Source organism: Dermacentor silvarum, chromosome 2 (genome assembly GCF_013339745.2).
Source record: "Dermacentor silvarum isolate Dsil-2018 chromosome 2, BIME_Dsil_1.4, whole genome shotgun sequence".
NCBI lineage: Eukaryota > Metazoa > Arthropoda > Arachnida > Ixodida > Ixodidae > Dermacentor > Dermacentor silvarum.
In genome coordinates, this window is record NC_051155.1 from 238,303,424 (window position 1) to 238,325,472 (window position 22,049).

Sequence of the window (22,049 nt, forward strand, 5' to 3'; positions counted from 1 at the left end):
TCTTTTTACGCTTTGTTTTTAATTTTTCGGCGATCTGATGACGGCTGCGGCCACAAAGCACGGTCAGCCACGGCGTCTTAAGATTTATGGCGCCGCGCGGCTCAGAACACGCATATCTTGGGCATGTTGAGCTACATTGATGTGCTGCGTTTGGCGTGATCTGCACTGCACACGCTGGCACTCATAACCACGCTATTATGGCCCAACCTCCATGTGATTTGTTTATAAGTTCTTACTGATGAGATACTATCCACCAGGAATGCTTTGGGAAGTCGTGAAGCTGTTTTTAGTGCTGAAACTTTTAAACCTTGAATTAACAAAATTTGCAATTTAGCAAAGTTTTTAGCTGCAAGTATTACTTCATTAAAATCAAGGTTTGACTGTATTATTTACAGTGTAGACCGCTTATAACGTAAGTCGCCGGAGTCGCGAATATCTGCACTATAAGCGGTACCGCACTATAACCAAAACAACGATTTTCAAGCACTGCATGTATGCAAAACATATAGACCAAGCATGTAGACATGCTTTGTACTATCGCGCGCACATCGTGATTACGTTTTCACCAGTGAGCTGGGGAAAACAAAATTGCGATGTAGCCGGTGCTCTGCAAGCTCGACAGCTTTGCACCGAGTCAAAACGAAACAACTGTTTGCCGCAACCGCTGCAGAAAAAACCGTGATCGCTAACGACACAATTAAGAACGGCAACTTTGCGGTGCTGAAGGCACGCACCTGATGCACGCACCGAGTCTGGAAAAATTAACTACCATTCGCTGCAACAACTGCAGTCGAAACCGCGGTCGCAATCTATGGGATCATCGATGGCGACTACGCAGTTTTTTAGGCACACAGCCGACGCGTGTACCGAGTAAAAACGAAACTACTGTTCGCCGCAACCGCTGCAGAGAAAACCGCGGCTGCTATCGACGCAATCGTAGATGACGACTATGCAGTTACGAAAGCCCGCGGCCAACGCGTTGTTATACGCGGCGGTAAATGCAAGAATATAGGCTCTAAAGACACAAATAGGCTCGAAGCATTCCGGCATTGCTGTCATTCACGTACGATTTCAACTGATGGCTGTGGCGATGCGAACTCCGCCGCTTTGTTTCGGTTGAACGCTGGCGCCGTTCTTGCTCTTTTGCGTCTCACATTTGCGGCGTTCCTCGCTCACCGAGCTCCGAAAGTAGTCCGGATTAACCGATGTGCGGCCAAATAAGTCCGAATTAACAAGAGTTTGATTGCATTGAATAATGCATACGCCGGCTGGCAGAACGCATCTTGTTAAGGAAGCGTGCTCGCTGCCGCGCTTGTCCACGCGATTTTCCCGCAGAAGCCGCATTATAACCGGTATTTCGTCTCACGCGGCTGCACTGTAAGCGGTGTATGCGTATACATGGAGTTCTATGGGAGGGTAAGCGGGAGTCGAAAAAGGCCGCATTGTAGCCAGTTCTGCACTATAAACGGTTACGTTATAAGTGGTCTATACTGTATGTAGCTACAAGCTGTGCATACTTCTTCGAAAGAATTTGAAATTTAATGTTGAGACATGTCAGACATACACGACTATGTTGGTTCTATCAGCTTTTTCACATCGTGTAGATTTCAATGTTGTATCCAGTGCCTCCATGTCTTCATCATATACTGATAAATACCAAAAATAAACCCACGAGGGGGTTTTCTCTAAATCGGTGAAAACCGAAAAACCCCTCGATCTGCAAATAGCTGCTCCGAAGGCTGACAAAGTTCGCACAATGTACATGTCCATTTTTTCCGGTAAGTTTAAATATTAATTTCATGTACCATATTTATTCGAATATAAGGCAAAGTTTTTTCTCCTAATTTTTAGCCTCGAAGTTGCCCCCGCCACCGCCTTAACGTGAATTCTGCCTTTAGGTGTGGCTTCATGGCAGTACGCATTTCACCTTATAGTATGGCTTTATGGCAGTGCGTGTGGTGGTGCTGTGAAGCCACACTATAAAGACAAATGCGAGCTGCTGTGAAGCCACACTCAAAGGCAAAAATCGCATATAATCTGGACTCCACATGTTGAAGCTCCCTTCCCCCCTATTTTATGGTCGCCATTTTGCATTCATTTTGCACTCCGGCATTGAAATTAAACATCGGAAAACACAGATTCAAAGGGGAAAGAATAAACATGAGTAAATAACCCCTGAATTTGAAGAAAAATAAATACTGAAAACATGGAACCTTGCTCATAGCTCATCTTGTCATCTTGAATGCCGCAGAGAGGAGGTAATGGAACTCCGAGAGGCGGCGGGCCTCCACGAGGCGGCGGGCCTCCACGAGGCGGCGGGGCTCCACGAGGCGGCGGGGCTCCACGGGGTGGCTATCGTGGTGCTGCACAACATATCGAGCCATGGGTGGCACCGCCCTTTGCCATGCACACTCCAGGCCTCGTGCGATTTGGGACACAATCTCCACCCCAGCGAGCTTTTCACCCGGGAAATGTGGCCAGTGCAGAGGGGCCACGGGGCAAGATCTTTGTGAACCCTCAGTTCCGCAACGGTGCCGCTGGACTGGGACCTGGTGGGCAGAATGAAGGTATGTAGAGACCCCCACTTGGTCTTCGGCCATCAGTGCTGCCATCCTGAATTTGCCAAGAAGTCTGTACTAGAAGCGTTTCCAGGCTCCTGCATGCGCTAGCTCTAGTAATGCTTGAGTGTGGTATAGAGCCAAATGTAAATTTAATGAAACCTGATTTTGTAAAATGTTTATAGGGGTATCTGGGTATTCGATTTGAAAACTAAGTATTAAAACATTGTCGAATATTTGAAGCAGATCAAATATATTGCTGGCTGTGCGAGAGCACGCATGGTTCTTAGCATTTGTTTCTGTCTAATCTAAAAATATGTGTCTGATTTTGTGCTGAATTTTGTAATAATTTCGCCATTCTTGCAAAACTTTTCCTGTAAAGTGCGCCCAGCCACTCGACGTTTAAGCTCTGTGGGGAAGCCAGCCTCTTGGTAGCGAGGGGCTCTGGTTTGCCCACAGCAAGGGTGTACTTGGAGCGCAACCAAGGTGGGTGAGGGCGACTGCACAAAAAATCAAACTGCAATAGGAACTTTCATTCCGGGAGTATAGGTCCGCATGCCCATGCTGCGCCTCCGTGCAGTGTATCGCATGCCTGTTACGACATTTCAGGATAGAGAAATGGCTGATCCACTACCGCAATACGTGCCCTAGCAAAACTCAGCACTTGTAATACAGATCTCACAGGTGTTACACGATGGGCATTAACACGATACCTGTGCGCGTCACGGTATGCTAAAGGGCAGTATGCTAAACAAGTACGGATGCATTACAGAGGCTGACTTTGAGTTATAATCACTTTTTTTTTCATGCAATCAGAAGTGTCCTCTCTCTTCTTCCTGTAGTATAGCATTATATTTGTGGTTGTGCGGTCTTCTTGCAAATGCAGTAATTCGACAACAGTGAGTCGATCAGATGTCTCACTCGGAAGGAAAACAACAGAAGGCAGCTTGCTGCGCAAGCTGCGCTGCAGAAGTCCTGCTTGCATGTGGCACAAGACATAGGAAAAAAAAGACAATGTTCTAGCAGTTCTTTCTAAGCAACAGTCATAGCAAACAGTATTTTTTACTTTTGCAGCACCACCCCCAATTCTGAGCTTAATGCTTGACAGCAAATGCAGTGAGTGATGGCTGGCGCAATGTCAAATACCTTTGAGTTCGTGGGCATTTGATGCTGTATATTAATAAGGCACGGGCTTTCGGGAACAGAGAGCTAATGGAAATTGCTCAATTTTCTAAGTTAACATGAGTCACATACACAGTCTTTTAGTATAATGACTTACAGTCTAATTTTTTACCATTGGCGATGCAATTGCGATGTTCCAATGTGTTTAAATAAGTAAAATTGCGAATATAAATGCATGTATACATATCATTATTCAATATTCTATTTGATATTCGAAGCTGAGCCGAAGATCCTGACCAAGTGTCCTGGCCGGTGCCCATACATTTCTGTGGGACCAAACTTGCATTGTTTGGATCCTAAAATTAGTCTTCGCTAGATAATTCAAACTTCACTGGTCATCACGCACGCATCCGACCCCAATGGTTACCACAGTGGTGGCTCGAATAGTGGCAGGGTCCGCGTCGCCTTAGCTTAGGGTGCAGTGAATGCGTTGGAACACACATAATTTCCCGTCGGAAATATCTAATTGCAGCGTGCCATAGCAGCATTTTAAATCGAGAACTGTATATACAGTATAGACCACTTATAACGTAACCGTTTATAGTGCAGAACTGGCTACAACGCGGCCTTTTCCAATTCCCGTTTACCCTCCCATAGAACTCCATGTATACGCATACTGCTTACAGTGCAGCCGCGTGAGACGAAATACCGGTTATAATGCGGCTTTCACGGGAAAATCTCGCCGACAAGGGTGGCAGCGAGCAAGCTTCTCAACAAGGTGCGTGCTGCCGGCCGACGTATGCATTATTCAATGCAATCCAACTCTTGTTAATTCGGACTTATTTGGCCACGCATCGGTTAATTCGGACTACTTTCGGAGCTCGGTGAGCGAGGAGCGCCGCAAATGTGCGACGCAAAAGAGCAAGAACGGCACTAGCGTCCAACCAAAACGAAGCGGCGGAGTCCGCATCGCCACAGCCATCAGTTGAAATCGTACATGCATGACAGCAACGCAGAACGCTTCGAACATATTTGTGTCTTTAAGGCCTGTATTCTTGCGTTTACCGCCGCGCATAACACTGCGATGGCTGCGGGCTTTCGTAACTGCGTAGTCATCATCCACGATCGCGGCCGCGGTTTTCTCCGCAGCGGTTGCGGCGAACAGTAGTTTCGTTTTTACTTGGTACACGCGTCGGCCGCGTGCCTAAAAAACTGCGTAGTCGCCATCGATGATTGCATAGATAGCGACCGCGGTTTCGACTGCAGGTGTAGCAGCGAATGGTAGTTAATTCGTCCAGACTCGGTGCGTGCGTTGGGTGTGTGCCTTCAGCACCGCAAAGTCACCGTTCATAATCGCGTCGATAGCGGTCTCGGTTTTTTCCGCAGTGGTTGCGGCAAACAGTTGTTTCATGTTGACTCTGTGCAAAGCTGTCGAGCTTGAAAAGCAACGGCTACATCGAGATTGTGTTTTCGCCAGCTCACTGGCGAAAACGTAATCACGATGTGCGCGCGATAGTACAAAGCGTGTCTACATGCTTGGTCTACATGTTTTGCATACGTGCAGGGCTTGAAAATCGGTGTTTTGGTTATAGTGCGGTACCGTTTATAGTGTAGATATTGACGACTCTAGCGACTTACGTTATAAGCGGTCTGCAGTGTATTGCTTTGAATAATCATGATATTTACCTGATTTTAATGCACAACGTTGTTTTGCAGGAAATTTAGTCTGAAAATTGCTTGAACAGTTTACAAAATTGCAATGATAGGAAACCAATACCTTCTTCACGGTGTTCACAATATCCTACCGTCAGAACCAGCCTGCCCAACTGGGCTATCAAAAAATAGCAACCATGGATGGCAACATGAGTTTGCACTCAGTCTGATTACGAAAGTACATTCAAATGATAATTATTTTATATATCAAGCTAGCTGAAACAAGTCGCATCACGTGTTCTTGGCATTGCAGAGAATTGCATGTGTCACAGGACGAAGTATGAAGTGGTTATTCTAGCTGTGGGCCACCATCTCGTTTGCAATTGCAATAAATGCAGATTACCAAACATACTAGTATAGACTGTATGGAGATGACATGTTGTGGTATTAGGTGCTGTCTGAGAGTGATGATGATGGACATTAACCTCCGTATTCAGAAATGCCTCTTAACTTGAAGGCCATGCTTGAATGGACATAAATGATCTCTGGCGCAAACGTGCCCAGAAGGCTCCTTGCATTTCCTTCATTCATGACAGGCGTCATTTAGAACAAGTCAAGCATGGGCTCCAAGATGCATTTCTTAATACAGAGGTTAGTAAATAAAGTTCGATTCTGTGAAACCTAGGATTTCTAGTTTCGTCTTATTCTTTTTTGCCAGTATCGGAAGCATGATAAGCTTTTCCTGCCAATAAAAAAAAGTGCACATGCGATATTTACTCTGCTTAGGAGCTCTAGTGTCATTTTTACATTACGGTAGTTTTGGGGGACATGAATCGGGAAAGTTCAGTCAGATCTTAATACAGTCGAATCTCGTTCATTCGAACATGCTTAATTCGAACATGACGCTGCGGTCCCGTCAAAGTTATGTGTATTTAAATGGGCGAAAACGCTTGGTACTTCGAACACGAAAGCATTTGCGATGGTTAATTTGAACATACCACGGATCGACAATGCTCTCAGCGGCGTGCCAAATAACGTGGCGGCGCCTCCGACCGACATTGCTCCGACACCGCCATAGAGCAAAAGCTTAGGAGAGAGACCCCTTAATGCAGCTGCGGAGGCTCAGTCCGGCCACCGAAACTGCCCACGCTGGCAAACGCTTGCTTCCCGATAACGGCAGAAAAGGAAACTTCAGGGAGCGGGCTAAGCTGGCACCGGGCCAGCTGGACTGGCGGCGTCGGCACCCACGCCGGCAAACGCTCGCTTCCCGATAACGGCAGAAAATGAAACTTCAGGGAGTGGGCTAATCTGCACCGAGCCAGCTGTACCGGCGGCGCCGGCACGGCGCTGGGCGCACACCGAGACACTTGAAGATGAGGGAGTTAAGAGAGAGGGCGAGGGGAGCCACCGAAGCCACTGCCACCGAAGCGGCAGAGTTTCCGAGGCCAAATCCACGTTCCTGCCGCCCTCCTCCCTCACCTTCAACGGTCTCGGCGCGTGCGCTCCCGTCGCTATGCCGGCGCCGTGTGCTCCCTGAAGTTTCGTTTTCTGCCGTTATCGGGAACCGAGCGTTGGCCGGCGTAGGGCAGTTGCGCTCGCTATGCGCTCGCAAGCTGCGATTTTTCACGACTCGCACCGTTCGTCCATTGTGCTATGGTGCTCGAATACTTCAAAAATACGTCATTCCTTTAATTCGAACTTCTTTTAATTCGAACAAATTTTCGGGCCCCTTCGAGTTCGAATTATCAAGATTCGACTGTAATTCGAACTCAGATGGGCCCAAAAATTTGTTTCAATTTAACTCTTTCCGTACCGCGCCCATTGGGCATCGTTAGCGCTCTAACGATAGTTGGAAACGCCGCTTTCGAGACCTTCCACGCTGCTCACAGACACACTACGCCATCGGATGTGAAGGAGGAGAAACTATATTTTTGTTTTCTAAGCAGTTCACTGTTTTCCCGCCAGGAAGTGATGTTTAAGCGCGCTCCGAAGTTTCGCGATCGTCAAAGCAGAACACAAAAATGTCCAGCTCCGGAAGTGACGAGCGTGCTTTGGGAGATAGGAGATATCACGATTCCGCTGCCTCTGTGGCTGATCTTATCGATGCATTGAATAGCAGCGAGTCGGAGAACGCTGACTTTTTGTCGGACTTTGAGTCTGAAAGCAACGACGATGCAAACCAGCCCGGAACATCGGTGGCTGCAGCCCGGCACACCCAACTGTAGTTCTTGCAGTTAAATTTTTGTAGCGGAATACCTGTTCAATGAAAATTTTTTATATTTTTGGAGATAGTGCCTATTAGACGGCAATACATTTGGTATATCTCATAATTTTCGTAACATTTTTTTTAGTAGATACAAGCATGTTTTTACAAACTTTGTTAAGTTTTATCCCACAATCTTGATTTTGGCAATTTATATCTTATTTATGACATACATCTTGTTAATAAAACTTTTATACGTGAAAAGTGTATTCATTCGGCTTTTTGTTTATGTATTACATAAAATATTGAGGGCAGTAGTCCCTTCAGAAAAAAAAAAAATCTGCCATAACCTACAAAAAACACCTATTTTCCCCAATGTAGGGAAAGAGTTAATGGAATTCGAATCAAAGGAAGCTCATTGAATGGAGGACTTACATGCAGCGCTACATTAGGCGGCGTATTTGCACTGAGCTCACAAGAGTGACAAGTTCCAAAAGTGTGGCTTCACCGCAGCGTGGCACGTGCTGCCGTGAAGCCACACTTCTAGGCAAAATGAACATATAACCAGCACCCAATCTTACTGTAAAATTTAAAGAAATCTTTGTTGTGGTGTTGTGGGTTATAGGCACCAAAATACAGTATGCAGTTAAACCTGCTTATAACGAACCTCCATCTAACGAATTCTTGGATATAACGACGTTTTTCTATTCCCCGCCATTACTCTATAGAAGCACATGTATTTGAGACCTCTATGTAACGAAGTGGCAGCGGCAGACCCCCACGAAATAACGAACTTTCCCCGCCTACAACCTAGAGATTTCGCCCCAAATTTTGTCATTTTTGCGCAAGCAGCAACCGGAAACACCTTCTCCGCCGCGACGGAATGCGAAGCGGTGGCGGGCGCACTTGGTGCACTCGATTTCACGGTGACTGCGAGACGAGCGCGAGGCGGGCCTGCATCCCTCGACCCTGTGATCTTGCCGCCACGGGCGTGACCTTTCCCCCTTCCTTCATTCAAACCTGATCCCGCCGCTTGCTGCAGCTGGCCTAGCCCGCCAAGCCGGCACTCTCCTTTTCCAGTTGATGTTGCCAACTGAAAAAAAAAAATTTTTTTTTTTCAGCTTTCTGGCAGCGCTGCTCTTTGGTTACTGCGGAAGTCTCTGCGCTTCACTTCACTAACCTGACACTAGCTGACACTATACGACGCTACGACGCCATCGTGTCGCTTGCTCTTCGTTTCCGCCGCCTTGCGCTTGTGGGAAACGACACGCGTCCACGCATCCAGTACCTGGTGTCACATTCGAAGGATGAGTGCTTCGACGAAAACGGAAAGCAGTGCGCGTTACAATTGAGGGAGCGTTAGAATCGAGTAAATACAGTAAGCGTTTCTTCTTCAAATTTTCGTGCCGAACCTGCATATAACAAAATCCTCTTTATAACAAAGTTTTTCGGGAATTTGTCAATTTCGTTATATCCAAGTTTAACTGTATTTGCAATGGGAGACAGGTGCACTAGCAGAGGCGCGGCCGTACTGCCGGGTCGAAAGCACCTGCTGCGTGAGCTGATTTTTGCTATGAAGAGCACGGTTGGCGGCGCGGTGTGTTTGAATTAACTGCTGTAAGCACTTACGTGTTCAAATTACTGGGTGTTTTCGCACATTGAAATGCACCTAATTATGACAGGACCAACGTCAGCTCGAATAAACTGGAAGTTAAATTAAGTGGGTTCGAATAAACGAGATTCCACTCTACTGCCAAATCAGTCAGCTTTGTGTTTTGGTGTATTTTTCTGCTTCTTGCTTAATTCGACCAGCCAGATAATTCAACCAATTTTTGTTGGTTCCATGGGTGTCGAAGTAATGGAAGTCGAATGTATGGGTATGCCTTGTTTTAGTTCAGGTGATGAACATTAGAGAGTTTTATCGTGTCCGGTGTTACAGTAAAAGCAAGCGGATTGGGTGTTTTACCGGATGAAACGAGGCACAAATGTCAACAGCCGGCACGGTGCAACCAGTTGGTGGCGCATAGCTCAACCAGACAAACACAAGGCTTATATTTCAGTAACCACGTATATTTTACTTCGCTGCTGGTGTTAATTTTCGTCAGCAACAAGATTAAGCCAGTGCCAAAAGTTTACACCGGCAGTGGCGCAGACTACACTTGGTTGCTGAAATATTAGCTCCGTGTTTGTCTGGTTGAGCTCTGCGCCACCCGGTGGCTGCACTGGACATGCTAAAACTCTCTAATATTGACCTGTTCATAAGGTATGCCAGCTCCCAAGAACAGAGGATGTGCTCAACAAGCATGTCTAAGTGCAATAAGTGTACATGCAGGCACGATTATTGCATATTTCTTGCTTTTGATTAAGTAATATGCTATTTGCATGAGTGTTCTAAAATTTTTACGAGGTTGTCAGTAATGAAGTGATTGTTATGTTTCAGCAGCTTGATTAAATAGAGGTTTAATTGTATTTGCATTGTATTTATACAAATACAACATTCATTGTGCAAAACTCATCGGTCTGCCGCTCGTGTGCCTATGCAGGAGCACACCTGGGCATTCAGCCCTTTCAGAATACACGGGGACCACCCCTTTTCGGGAACCAGCAGCCGGAGCCTTTCCTGCGACCCCCATTTGTGTCACAGGGAGGGCCACCTCTTGTGCTGCGCACGGAGCCCTTTGTGTCGGCCGCCCTGCTCCATCCATCGCAGCAGCCACCACCTACACATGTAGCCCGACCAAACCTGCCGCCCCAGCACTTCCCTCCTGTAAGTGGCGAGGCCTCACAGCTTGGTGCTACGAGCAGAGTTTGTCTGTGGTCTTGCTGGTTGGCTATTTTTGTCAATGTACTGACTTCACTAAAATACAGCTTGTCACGAACCTACGAAGAGGACTAAAAATGTTCCTTACAACCCTCTCGCGTAATACAGTAGAACCCCGCTGTTACGTTCCCGGGTGCTGCGTTTTCCCGGCTGTTATGTCGTTTTCGGCTGGTCCCGGCACAGCTCCCATTGAACCCAATGCATTGGTAACCCCGCTGTTATGTCGCAACTGTGGAACCTTTCCCGCATCATACGTTGCGAACTACCACACCGCGCCGGCCCGAATGGCCATTTTGACTTTTCATGTTGCTTGGCTTGGTTGCTTGACGATGGCATTGGCCGCCCAAAGTGCCGGGGGCGACACTTATTACGTATTTTCGGTTTCCGCCAGCAAAAGTATGGCCTTTGAGATCCGCATTTGCTATCTAAAGATGGTGTCTATGACGCGTTGCGGCCCTAAAATCGGTTTTGGCTCATAGATGTTCCGTATAAAGTCCAAGGGCAATAACGCTGTCGCCGCATGCTTTCTTTTGCGCGCAAGACCTGGTCGTCAGCTCCCCTCGCACGCTTTCACTCGCACATGCAGCATACGGCGCGCGGCAACGTATGCGGTATGTGGGAGTGAAAGCGTGCGGCGCGGCAACGTATGCTGTATGTGGGAGTGAAAGCGTGCGGCGCCGTAAGCTGCATGTGCGAGTGAAAGCGTGCGAGGGGAGCCGACGACCGCGTCTCGTGCGCGATAGAAAGAAAAGCAGGGAGGAAGCGCGCGCCTCCTTACGTTGCGCTCAAGGCACCGGCGAGGGAGCGAGGGAGGAATAGCGGGCAGCGTTGTGCTCTGGCATCATACTGCGCGGCGGCGCGTGGTCGCGCGGGTCGTATCTTGAAAGCGATCTGCGTGGGGGCAAAGTCTACGCACCTACACTGTAGCTTTGTGCTTGCTGCGTGTTCTCGGTGCTCAGTTTGCGTCGAAGCGATAGACAACAGCACGAAGGTTACTTCGCTCGCTTCTGCAGCGGCGCTTAACTGCGCGGACAACTGCGCGTGTCCGCGAGTGTGGTGTGTTCATGTTTGCCTGTTGGCGCTGACACCATGTTTGTTAATTAGTTAATAAGCGAATGTTTACAAGTTTATACGGACAATAAAACTACCATTCTTACTTTTATAGCTCATAGCAATCGATACTTCGGCTGTCGGGCGAAACTGCTTTTTGTCACACGTAAGAATTAAAATAATATTGTGTGCAGTTCAGCACCTACTCCCATTTCTCAATTTTTCCTGTTTCCCGGCTTTTGCGTTTCCCGGCTCTTACGTTTTTTTTTTTTTTTTATGGTCCCGTGAAAAACGTAACAGCGGGGTTCTACTGTAGCTGGTGGCGCTGAATTTTGGCTTCATTTGAGGCAGAAGTAGGTAGATTTTTATGATGAATAATTTTCTTTTGCCTGTGAACTGTTTCAAGTGCTGACAGTGAAGTTTGAGATTTGGAATATCGGTGATGATTTGTAGGTGCTGTTACTGATAGGGGTGTGCGAATACTTGAATATCACCGAGTCGAATAGCGAGTGTATGAATAATTCTATTCGAGAATTGAAAACCTACTACAGCCGAACCCACTTATAACTTTACTAGTTTTAACAACACAGTGAAATCTCGATATAACGAACATCAGGGGACCGCCGTAAATTGTTCGTTATTCTAGAAAGTCATTATGGTGAAAGCCCCAAAGTTAACCGTTGCGTCCTTCAAACCATCAGTTCATGAGTTGTCACCATTTGAGCTACAGTCGAGTCCCGCTACAACGAAATTCACGGGACACGCGAAAAATTTCGTTGTGGCGAAACTTCGTTGACGCGAAATCGGTATGTAAATACATATGCCAAACGGCAAAACCGCGAACGAAACCGAAACCATCGTCCGGGAAATATTCGCGATGGCCTGGGGGCAAGGTTGAGATGTACCGAAGGTAGTCGATAAAGTGTCAACTTCACGAGAGAACGCATTTCGTGCTGCTGTTACAGCATTTTTTTGTACATTGCGGCCGATGTCTAACCCAACGCACTTGCCCGGCCGATCGCGGAACACTCATTTTGCGGCACATGCACCGTCGCAATGAAGCGGTTTGAATTATCACAATTTTTGGGGTCTCACACGTGCTCTTGGGACAAAGGGAATGACAACACAGTAGTGCAAACAATCAAAAGGGCATTTATTGAACCTTTCATACACTAATGCATGCTAGCCGAATTACTACCCATACAACATTCACATGGGCGCCCGACAAATCAAGGAAGTCCAACTCACCTCACGCGCGAACAGTTAGTGCGTGCTGCTCGCCGAACCCCAAGCCAAGAGGAAGCGCCTTTTTCCTTTTGCGCCCAAGTGACCCCGTCGTTAGCTGGCGCCAGCAGCGCAACACTCGCGCCATCTCTCGCAATACGCTGCCGCCGTAATGCCACACGGCGAAGCCGGATTACAGGAGACGGGAGCCTTGCGGGGAAAACATCAGGGGACGCATGAGAGTCGCGCATCCCCACAAATTTCAATGCGTATTTATGACAAAGTCGGTAAGCTTGGCAAGCTTGCGCTTACCGGAACAGAAGTTTTATTTCCAGAAGTCGGTCAGCCTGGATTTCTTGCGCTTCACGACAAGCAAAGGCGTTACACGAGTCTCACAGTCCGTTAAAAGAGCCATCGTAATGTCATTGTCCTGGGTTCTGATAACTTTTCTAATGAGGTGGAAAGGATTCATTACATTCAAAGCAGTCGCCGGAGTATGTGTGTCTAGCGGATTGTCAGTTTCCTCACACGACGAGACGTTAGCATCTTGTTGACAACAGCTGCTGCAGCGCGGCCGCTCGGGCGCTATCTTGAAAGCAATCTGCGACGTGCACAAAGTGAGCGCCCACGCGGGCCTCATCTTCAAAGCGATCTGCAATGTGGGGAAAGTGCAACTAGTGCCGGTAGAGTGGTGTGCGCTGTGCTTTTGTCGTTTAGTTTGCGGTGAAGAGAGAGACGGCACGGAGGTCAATTCGCTCGCTGCTATTGCCACGCCTTCTTACTCGCATGTTGACACAGAGTTTCCGCGGTCATCGAGCGAGATGTGTACCTTACTCCAGCGTGTTGACACAGAGTTTCCGCGGTCATCGAGCGAGATGTGTACATGTTTACCTGTGCGCGCGTGACACCATGCTCGGTAATTTAGGTAGCGAATGTTTACAAGTTTATACGACCAATAAAACTACTATTCTTAGTTCGTATAGCTGTCTACTAAACTGCTATCGCAATCGATGCTTCGCCTTTTGGGCGAAACTGCAAGATTTTTTCCTTCCACTTTCTCCCTCGGCGATCATATGTGCCTTCTCCTCGAGAGAGAGAAATGTACGCTTCTTCGTTGGCGTAGCCATTTCGACCCGGCAGAGACCACAGAAAATGGCAGCGATTGTGGTGATCCCCTGCAGTCTCGTGCAGGCGCGTGATGACCACGCGTGGCTATGGATTGCAGTGGCTTAAATCGGTACTTTGAATTTGATTTCAGTCGCGAAAACCTTGTTTAAGCGGACATACAATCGTCACAGCTTTGGAAGGGCCTTTTAATTTGACTACTCGGCAGTTCCAATTTCAATTCAGTCCCAGTTTTGTTCTCGAAAAGTTCGTTGAAGCAGAAATACCGAATAAAAAGCCTTCATTATGAAGGGACTTTTTTTGTATTACTTTCTATGGGCAGCTGACGGGGAATCAGAAAATCTTCGTTGTGGCTGAAATTTCGTTGTAGCGGCATTCGTTGTAGGGGGACTGTATCCACGAAAACGTCGCTGTTGGCTCTCAGCCGGCCTGTGTTGTTACTATTTTCCTGATTCCACCACCACGCACCACCAAAGCACAGCATAAGGGTGACGCATGTGAAACAGGTGCTGAGAAAACTACTGACAAAAAAGGGAGCTCCATGTTGCCTCCAGAGTGCATTCTTTCTTATCTGTTTGTTTTTCACATTCCTTCCCGTGGACACCGCAACTGTCTCACTCAAGACAGACACCTGAACTATTCCAAAGCGCAAGCTTTGTTTGGCTGATTTGGACTACATTGAAAAGGTTCCCTCAGTGTGCGCACATTTGGAGATAGTTTAGTTTTTTTTAAATGTGCGACTGTACAATGCGGCAACAAGGAGACGAAATGGAAGTACCGCATTTTTCAGCATAAAACCTGCCACCGCGTATAGTCTGCACCCCCAATTACAACAGTCCGGAAAGAAAGAAAAAATATTACCCACGGTAATAACCGCATACAACAATGCTAAACTCCTTGCAAAACATCTCCCTTCGCGGATGCAAGACTCGTCCACATTTTATCTTCGGTCAGTGGCTCTTCTCCCCCCCCCGCACTCTTCAACGATGCTGAGCAAGCTGGATTCACACAATGGATGTGATCATGGACAAATCAATCATGTGAGATGTGATGTGAATTGGATCACTTCGCAGAGAGCATTCGCACAACAAAGGATGACAGTGTGGTCGGAGCTGCCCTCTCATGGGCAACAGCTACAGAGCAAGCGCGACCGAGGTAGCACCACGGGCACAATTGACGTACATATATCACGTGCTCCGCAAATCTCAAGCTCAAATCACGATTTTCTCCAACATGTGAAAGCTTCTGCTGCGCTAGGACGGCCGTTGTGCGCCGTTTATCGCTATCCGAGTTCTAGTTTGCCGGTGCTGCATGCACTTATTCGCTAACTACTAAATGCATAATGGCAATCGGTAAAGAAGAGGAGAATGGGTGACCATAGAGGGGAGAGAGGAGCTTCAACATGCAAAGGTGGGGTTCCCTAAGAAATAACGAAACTAAATGGCAGAGAACCTGGCCTTAAAGGGGGGGCTTCATGGCAGTGCGAGACACGCTGCTGTGAAGCCACACTTCCCAAGTTGAAATTCCCATATAACCCGTACCCCGACTTTGCTGTTAAATTTTGTACATTTTCATCTCAGGTTATACATGCACAAATACCGTACGTCCTTCTTGCTACAGCATGGAGTAAAACAAAGACTCAGACATTCTGTTTGTAGGTTTTGTTATTCTGCTAAACTTTAAATTGTCTATTGAAACAGATCAAACAAATAACTGCCTGTAGCTTTCAATAATTCTCAAAGTCACATGTCACAGTTAGTGACGTTTGTGGGGATGCGCGACTCTCACGCGTCCCCTGATGTTGTTTTCCCCGCATGGCTCCTGTCTCCTGTAATCCGGCTTCGCCGCGTAGCTTTACGGCGGCAGAGTTGCAGCGTATTACGAGAGATGGCGCTAGTGTTGCGCTTCTAACGCCACCTGACGGCGGGGGGTTACGCGGGCGCAAAAGGGAGAAGGCTGTTGCTCTTCGGGTTGGGGTCGATGAGCGATGCAGGACGTCTCGCGCGTGCGCCGATCCACGCTTCGCAAGACCGTCTCACGTGGCTTGGAGCAGGGCACCAGTATGGACGAACACGGATCGTTCGACCTTGCCACCATTTGCGTGACCGTACACGTGAACGACTAGGCGATGGTGTCATAGCATGGGGCGAACATATTCATTCGCTATCCGGTCGCGGTGAGTCGGACTTCCTTGATTTGTCGTGCGCCCATGTCAATGTTCTATGGGTAGTAATTCGGCTAGCATGCATTAGTGTATTAAAGGTGCAATAAATGCCCTTTTTGTTTGTTTCCACTACTGTGTTGGCGTTCATTTGTCCCAAGAGCGCGTGTCAGACCCCACACGTTCCAGCAATGCAAATTACGTAGGTGCACTTGTGCGTCTGACCTATAATTTCCAGTTGGGAGTGGGGCTCCCTCGAGAAGAAGGGCACACAACGTTTGATTTGAAATTTCAGCTGCTTTTGCAGCATGCAGTGGTGCAATACTTTGCAAACAAAATTGTCAGCACGCGTTGTATACACTGCGTTTGTCTGTTTGAAATGGCCAAACTTGGTGAGGGGCTCTTTAATTAAGGGTGCTTGCTCTCCAAAGTTGTGTTGGGTGTCAATGGAGTTGCATGCTTGCATGCAGGCCCTGGATCACTTCATGATAGCTGGACAGTCAGGTGGCTTTGAGGTGTCGGCTCAAGGCCCAAGGTCCTCTGAGTTTGGTGGACCACAGCCCCCTATGGGATCTGATGCATTTCGGGTATGTGCATGGTTCTGGTTTCAGCTTTTTCATACCACTGGGCACTATGAAAAGGCGTTATGCAGATGATTGTTTCACACTTCAGTTAGGAATTGAATCAAGAGCACCCCGTGCTTCTGAACATGCCATCATTTTTATAGCTTTGGCTATGAGCCTGCAGACAAGTTGATAGAGAGTCATCATGCATCACAACTGATAGTCAAATGGCGTAGTTCGTTTTTCATCTGTCACTTTGATTGTATTTTTAACAATCATACGCTACTGTGAACATACGCTACTGTGAACATCTCAGCAAAGTTTTGCTCTCATACACGGTGCGTGGAGCTCGTAAGTGGAGCGCGAAGTCACCTTTCTCTCAAATGCTCTGTTTACAACAGAAGCCATGATCCTCACTCTCTCCTGTGCCCTTTATTATGAAACAAAGCGCATTACCATACGCTTTTTTTTTTCCTCCCCATACGACGTTTAGCGCATTGTAGACACCAAAATCGAAAGTCGTGGCATCTACGTTAACATCCAAAATGATATTTGAACTGTGCGCCATGGTGACATTTCGAAGGCTGTGGGGAGCACACGCCGCCACCTTCTCCTGCGGGCGCTCGCCGTCGCGCACTCGGCGTGAGTGGGCGGACATCCCGCTGCACGCGCACAGCCCGCGGGAGAAAGTGTTGGCGTGTGCTCCCCACAAGGCGGAGTGTTATGGCCACGCCCGACTCAGCCGTAGTCTTTGCAGTGCAAGGCATTGAAGAAGGAATGGGAGCACACCAGAGACCATGTTTGATTGTCAATAACTGCGCTTCTGCTGAACGCATTGAAGTACTTTTTGTGGCAAAGTATTTCTGAAATACCCCTTTTTTTTTTTTCACTTCAAATCACTTTCTCCACTTCAATAAAAAATGGTTCATTGCCCCTTTACCTTTTTCCTTACCACGGGGAAATTGGCTGTTTATTGTGTTTGAGTTAGGAATTGTTCGTGCTACAGCCAATAAGTTTACAGTGTGATGCAGTATATAAAAGTGAAGGTTAAATGAACGTGCTTTCAAATAATATTTATTTTTAAAAATACATAAAATGTTATTTGCATAAAAAATTCTTGAACAAAATAAAAACGAAAATTTTCAGAAAATTTTTCATTAAAAAGTAACATCTGTGTGCAAAAGTTTTTTTAGAGAAATTCCAAAATATACAAATTGTTATGATTTCCCTTGGCAACATTTCTTTAAAGAGTTATACCCATAGATAAAGTACTCTTTGAGTTAAGAAAAGTTACATGCCTCATAGTGAAACTTTCATAGTGAAACTTTTCATAGTGAATAATTAATGAAATTCACGGCAAACTTTCCTAATGATAGACTTATATCTTCAGAGAAAAAAATTATCTTCGTCGGTTTGTCAAGGATATGCGTCCGTGCATATTTGTTCGTGTTTAATACATATACCATGAACAACCTCAGCCATAAAAGACAGTAAAAAAAAATCGAGAGCTCTCGCCATCCGCTTCGGACCCCTACAGAGTGTCATCCCGAGGTCAATGCCCGGATCTCTCTAGGGCCGAAACTGGTTGCAGCACATCTTGTACAGATGAAGTGGACACACCATAAATAAAGAAAATAATAGTTTGGACACCAACATGGCAATTGAACCGGTTGTAGATATCAATAAACAAAACGGGAGGTGAAAACGAAACTTGTCAGCGGGTAACAGCTTATGTTCCCAGCTGATCTGCTGAAGTTTTCTCATCCGAACTAAACTCCTTCGATGTGACTTCGATGTCCTAGTCATCACTGCTCGAAAAGTCCAAAAGATCGCTTCTAGGATTGTCGGGATTAAGCGAAACTGCCTTCTTTCAAGGATGTCTGATGTCGACGCCATCATGCCACTCAAGTGCACCTCAACCTTTGAGCACGCGCACCCTTTAACAACCTCCGTTGCACGGTAAAAATGTGACCCGCACAGAAACGGAAACTCTTCTTTGTATACAATTAAGTGCAGCGTATTTTTTTAAATAGGCGCTCAAAAACGTCGGTCACTGGTGACTGACCCCTAGTGCCGTGGTAAGGAAAGAGTTAACATGGTTCACTTCCATAAATGTTGCCCTTATAATAGAATTTTGCACCGCTAAATTTACCATTTCTACAATTAATAATGCTAACAAAGAGAGTTGGATAGTGTTTGAGCATTCAGTGCTTAATTTACCCAAGTAATCTGCAATCAGCAGCTCATGATACTGCGTAAAAAAAAAAGGACGCTTGAAATTATACATTTTCATAAAGGGTCTCTATGTCCACACTTCTTTTTTTGGCATTGGCCTCCTGTTGAAAAAAAAAAAATTGCGGCAGTACTCATCTCACAAAGACTCGTGGTAATGCATTAGCATTGAATCAATATGGGGACATAACGTATTGTCATCATTGAAACAAGTCATGTAGGAGGACATGTACTGCAGCAGGACACCTCTGTTGCGCTTCCCTAGGAACACTTGGTGCCATCCAGTGCCGCCGCAAAGCCTGCACAGGGCCTCCGAAATACATGGCGTGCCGGTGCTTCTGAAACTCGGAATGTCTGACCCGTCATGCAGCAACCTGGCTTCTCTCTCATGCTCCTTTTTTTTTGGAGATGCTGCGCCATCTACTGACATTGTAGCGAAGTGGTCTTCGAGACAAGAAGTGTGGTGTGCTGGTGCTTGCAAACGCTGAGAATTGTTCCCTCACTTGCCGCACACTCAGTGGCACATGCTTAGTGACCCAAGTTGGCGAGAGGTTCATTGAAAAGCGGCACATACCTAGTGCGTTCATGGCACAGCTCACTAAAGTGTTGGCGTGAAAGGCGTTCATTGAAAAGCGGCACATACCTAGTGCGTTCATGGCACAGCTCACTAAAGTGTTGGCGTGAAAGGCGTTCATTGAAAAGCGGCACATACCTAGTGCGTTCATGGCACAGCTCACTAAAGTGTTGGCGTGAAAGGCGTTCATTGAAAAGCGGCACATACCTAGTGCGTTCATGGCACAGCTCACTAAAGTGTTGGCGTGAAAGGCGTTCATTGAAAAGCGGCACATACCTAGTGCGTTCATGGCACAGCTCACTAAAGTGTTGGCGTGAAAGGCGTTCATTGAAAAGCGGCACATACCTAGTGCGTTCATGGCACAGCTCACTAAAGTGTTGGCGTGAAAGGCGTTCATTGAAAAGCGGCACATACCTAGTGCGTTCATGGCACAGCTCACTAAAGTGTTGGCGTGAAAGGCGTTCATTGAAAAGCGGCACATACCTAGTGCGTTCATGGCACAGCTCACTAAAGTGTTGGCGTGAAAGGCGTTCATTGAAAAGCGGCACATACCTAGTGCATTCATGGCACAGCTCACTAAAGTGTTGGCGTGAAAGGCGTTCATTGAAAAGCAGCACATACCCAGTGCATTTGTGGCACAGCCTGCTAATGCGTCGGGTTGCTATCCTCAAGAAACCCTTGTGACGTGTGTTTAATTCCATTCGTCGTGGGAGAATTTTAAGTAGAGGTGTGCGAATATCAAAATTTTCGAATACGAATGCTTAGCTTCAAATATCGAATAATGATATGCAAATGCCCATAGACTCGGAGGCATTTGATCCTGTGCTAGTGGTGACTCATTGCACTTGCCGTCCAGCAGTAAGCTCAGAATTAAGGGTGGCGCTGCAGAAAAGAAAGAAAGAAAAAAAAAAGTGAACCCTCGCTGTTTGCAAACCCGTGCCCCATGCTTTTGAGAGGCTGGCTTTCCCGCAAAGCTTAGACGTTTAGTGGGTAAGTGTGCTTTACATGCGAAATTTACTAGCAGCATGAAATTATCGCAAAATTCAGCACGATATCGCCTCGATATTCTCAGATTAGATAGAAAGAAATGCTAAGAACCATGTTGGCTCCTGCACAGCCAGCAGTATATTCGATTTGATTCGAGTATTCGAACGTCTTCGAATATTCGCACACCCCTAAGTTTAAGGGATTTCTTTCGTCACTGTGGAGTGGAACATTCCATGTTGCACATACCTAGTCACCCGAATTGGTGTCAAAGACGTTCATTGAAGAGTGGCACACGCCTACTGGCACATATCCAATGATCCCAGTCGGCATCAGAAAGGTTCATTGGAGGCTGCACATAGCCAGTTCTCCAAGTCTGCGTCAAAGAGTTCCTTTGAACAGCAGTACTGACACAGTTCTGCATCTGCAGTGGCCGAAGTCGATGTGAAAAAGGTTGGTTGAAGAGCAGCACGTATGTACACATGGTCAAAGTTGGTCCAACGGTTCGTTTCGAACCCTGTTTCCTCAGCATAGCACCCCGATGCACTACCAGGGATGGGACTCCTGCGCCAATTGCACCATTTTGATACAAACGCAAATTCCTGCGTGACACACAGAAAATTGACCGAAATTGCACCACGCTGTGCCAGAACGGCTTAGGCATGTGTGCCCCGGCAGTGGCTGCAAACAGCGAGTGGATTCGTTCTCCGAAAGAGAGTGCACCAGTTCACATTCTGCAAAACATGTGACGGCGCCTCCCGCACAGTTTCTCGTAATTTTCGTGCTTATAACACTGGGCTTTTCGGCGCTTCCAGCAAGTGACCTGTGCGCGCGTGGCCACTCCTGGCTGTTTGCTGCTATCGGAGCTGCCAGGGCAGCTGTGGTTATAGATTGTACTAGAATACGGTCGAGTGGGCCGAGCAGCTCAGCGCTCCCTAGCTGAGACGCAAAACAACGAAAAGTAGACTGAGGTTGCTGTGAGCAAACTAGATATTAGGGAGGCATGCGCTGCAGCAGGTTCAGCGGTTGGGCGTCTCTGTCACTAGGGCCAGTATAAAGGAAATCTAGCCCAATCTGTTTTTATAATCTGTTTTTATGCCCATCTGAGCGACGCCTGAGCCATTTTGATGTAGCACGGAGGGCTAATGGCAGATTCGGAATAAAAAGTTATAGTTTCACCCGAAAGTCGAAGCATCGATTGCGATAGCAAATTAGCTGACAGCTATATGAAGCAAGGATAGTAGTTTTATCAGCTGTATAAGCTTGTAAACATACCCGCCGGGGTGGCGCAGTCAGCTAAGGCGTTACGCTACTGAGCACGAGGTAGCGGGATCGAATCCCGGCCACGGCGGCCGCATTTCGATGGAGGCGAAATGCAAAAACGCCCGTGTGCTTGCGTTGTAGTGCATGTTAAAGAACCCCAGGTGGTCAAAATTGATCCAGAGCCCTCCACTACGGCGTGCCTCATAATCAGAACTGGTTTTGGCACGTAAAACCCCAGAAAGAAGAAGAGGAAGCTTGTAAACATTCGCTTACCAACTAAATTAACAAGCATGGTGCCACGTGCACGAGCAAACATGAACACATCTCACTCGATCACCGCGGAAACTCGCTGTCAGAACGCTGGAGTGAAAAGGCGCGGCAGCAGCAGTGAGCGAATTGACCTTTGTGTTGCTTTTCGCTTCAATGCGAACAAAGTGGCGAAAACACAGCACACACAATGCTATCAGCACTCGCACTCTGTCCCCATCGCAGATCGCTTTCAAATAGGACCCGCAC

The 22,049-nt window shown here is 47.1% G+C and overlaps 1 protein-coding gene across 3 annotated transcripts in view; it reads left to right on the top strand.

Annotated features, from left to right (window-relative positions):
- LOC119442932 (RNA-binding protein 33) overlaps positions 1-22,049 on the top strand; it is an 89,059-nt gene that overhangs the window by 19,854 nt on the left and 47,156 nt on the right. For 2 of the 3 annotated variants that reach the window (XM_037708009.2, XM_037708005.2), the window contains exons 8-10: positions 2,252-2,567; positions 10,080-10,303; positions 16,388-16,504. In XM_037708009.2, coding sequence (XP_037563937.1) covers positions 2,252-2,567; positions 10,080-10,303; positions 16,388-16,504 — 657 coding nt within the window. The remainder of the gene's footprint in view (positions 1-2,251; positions 2,568-10,079; positions 10,304-16,387; positions 16,505-22,049) is intronic. The other variant, XM_037708008.2, reaches the window with a different exon arrangement.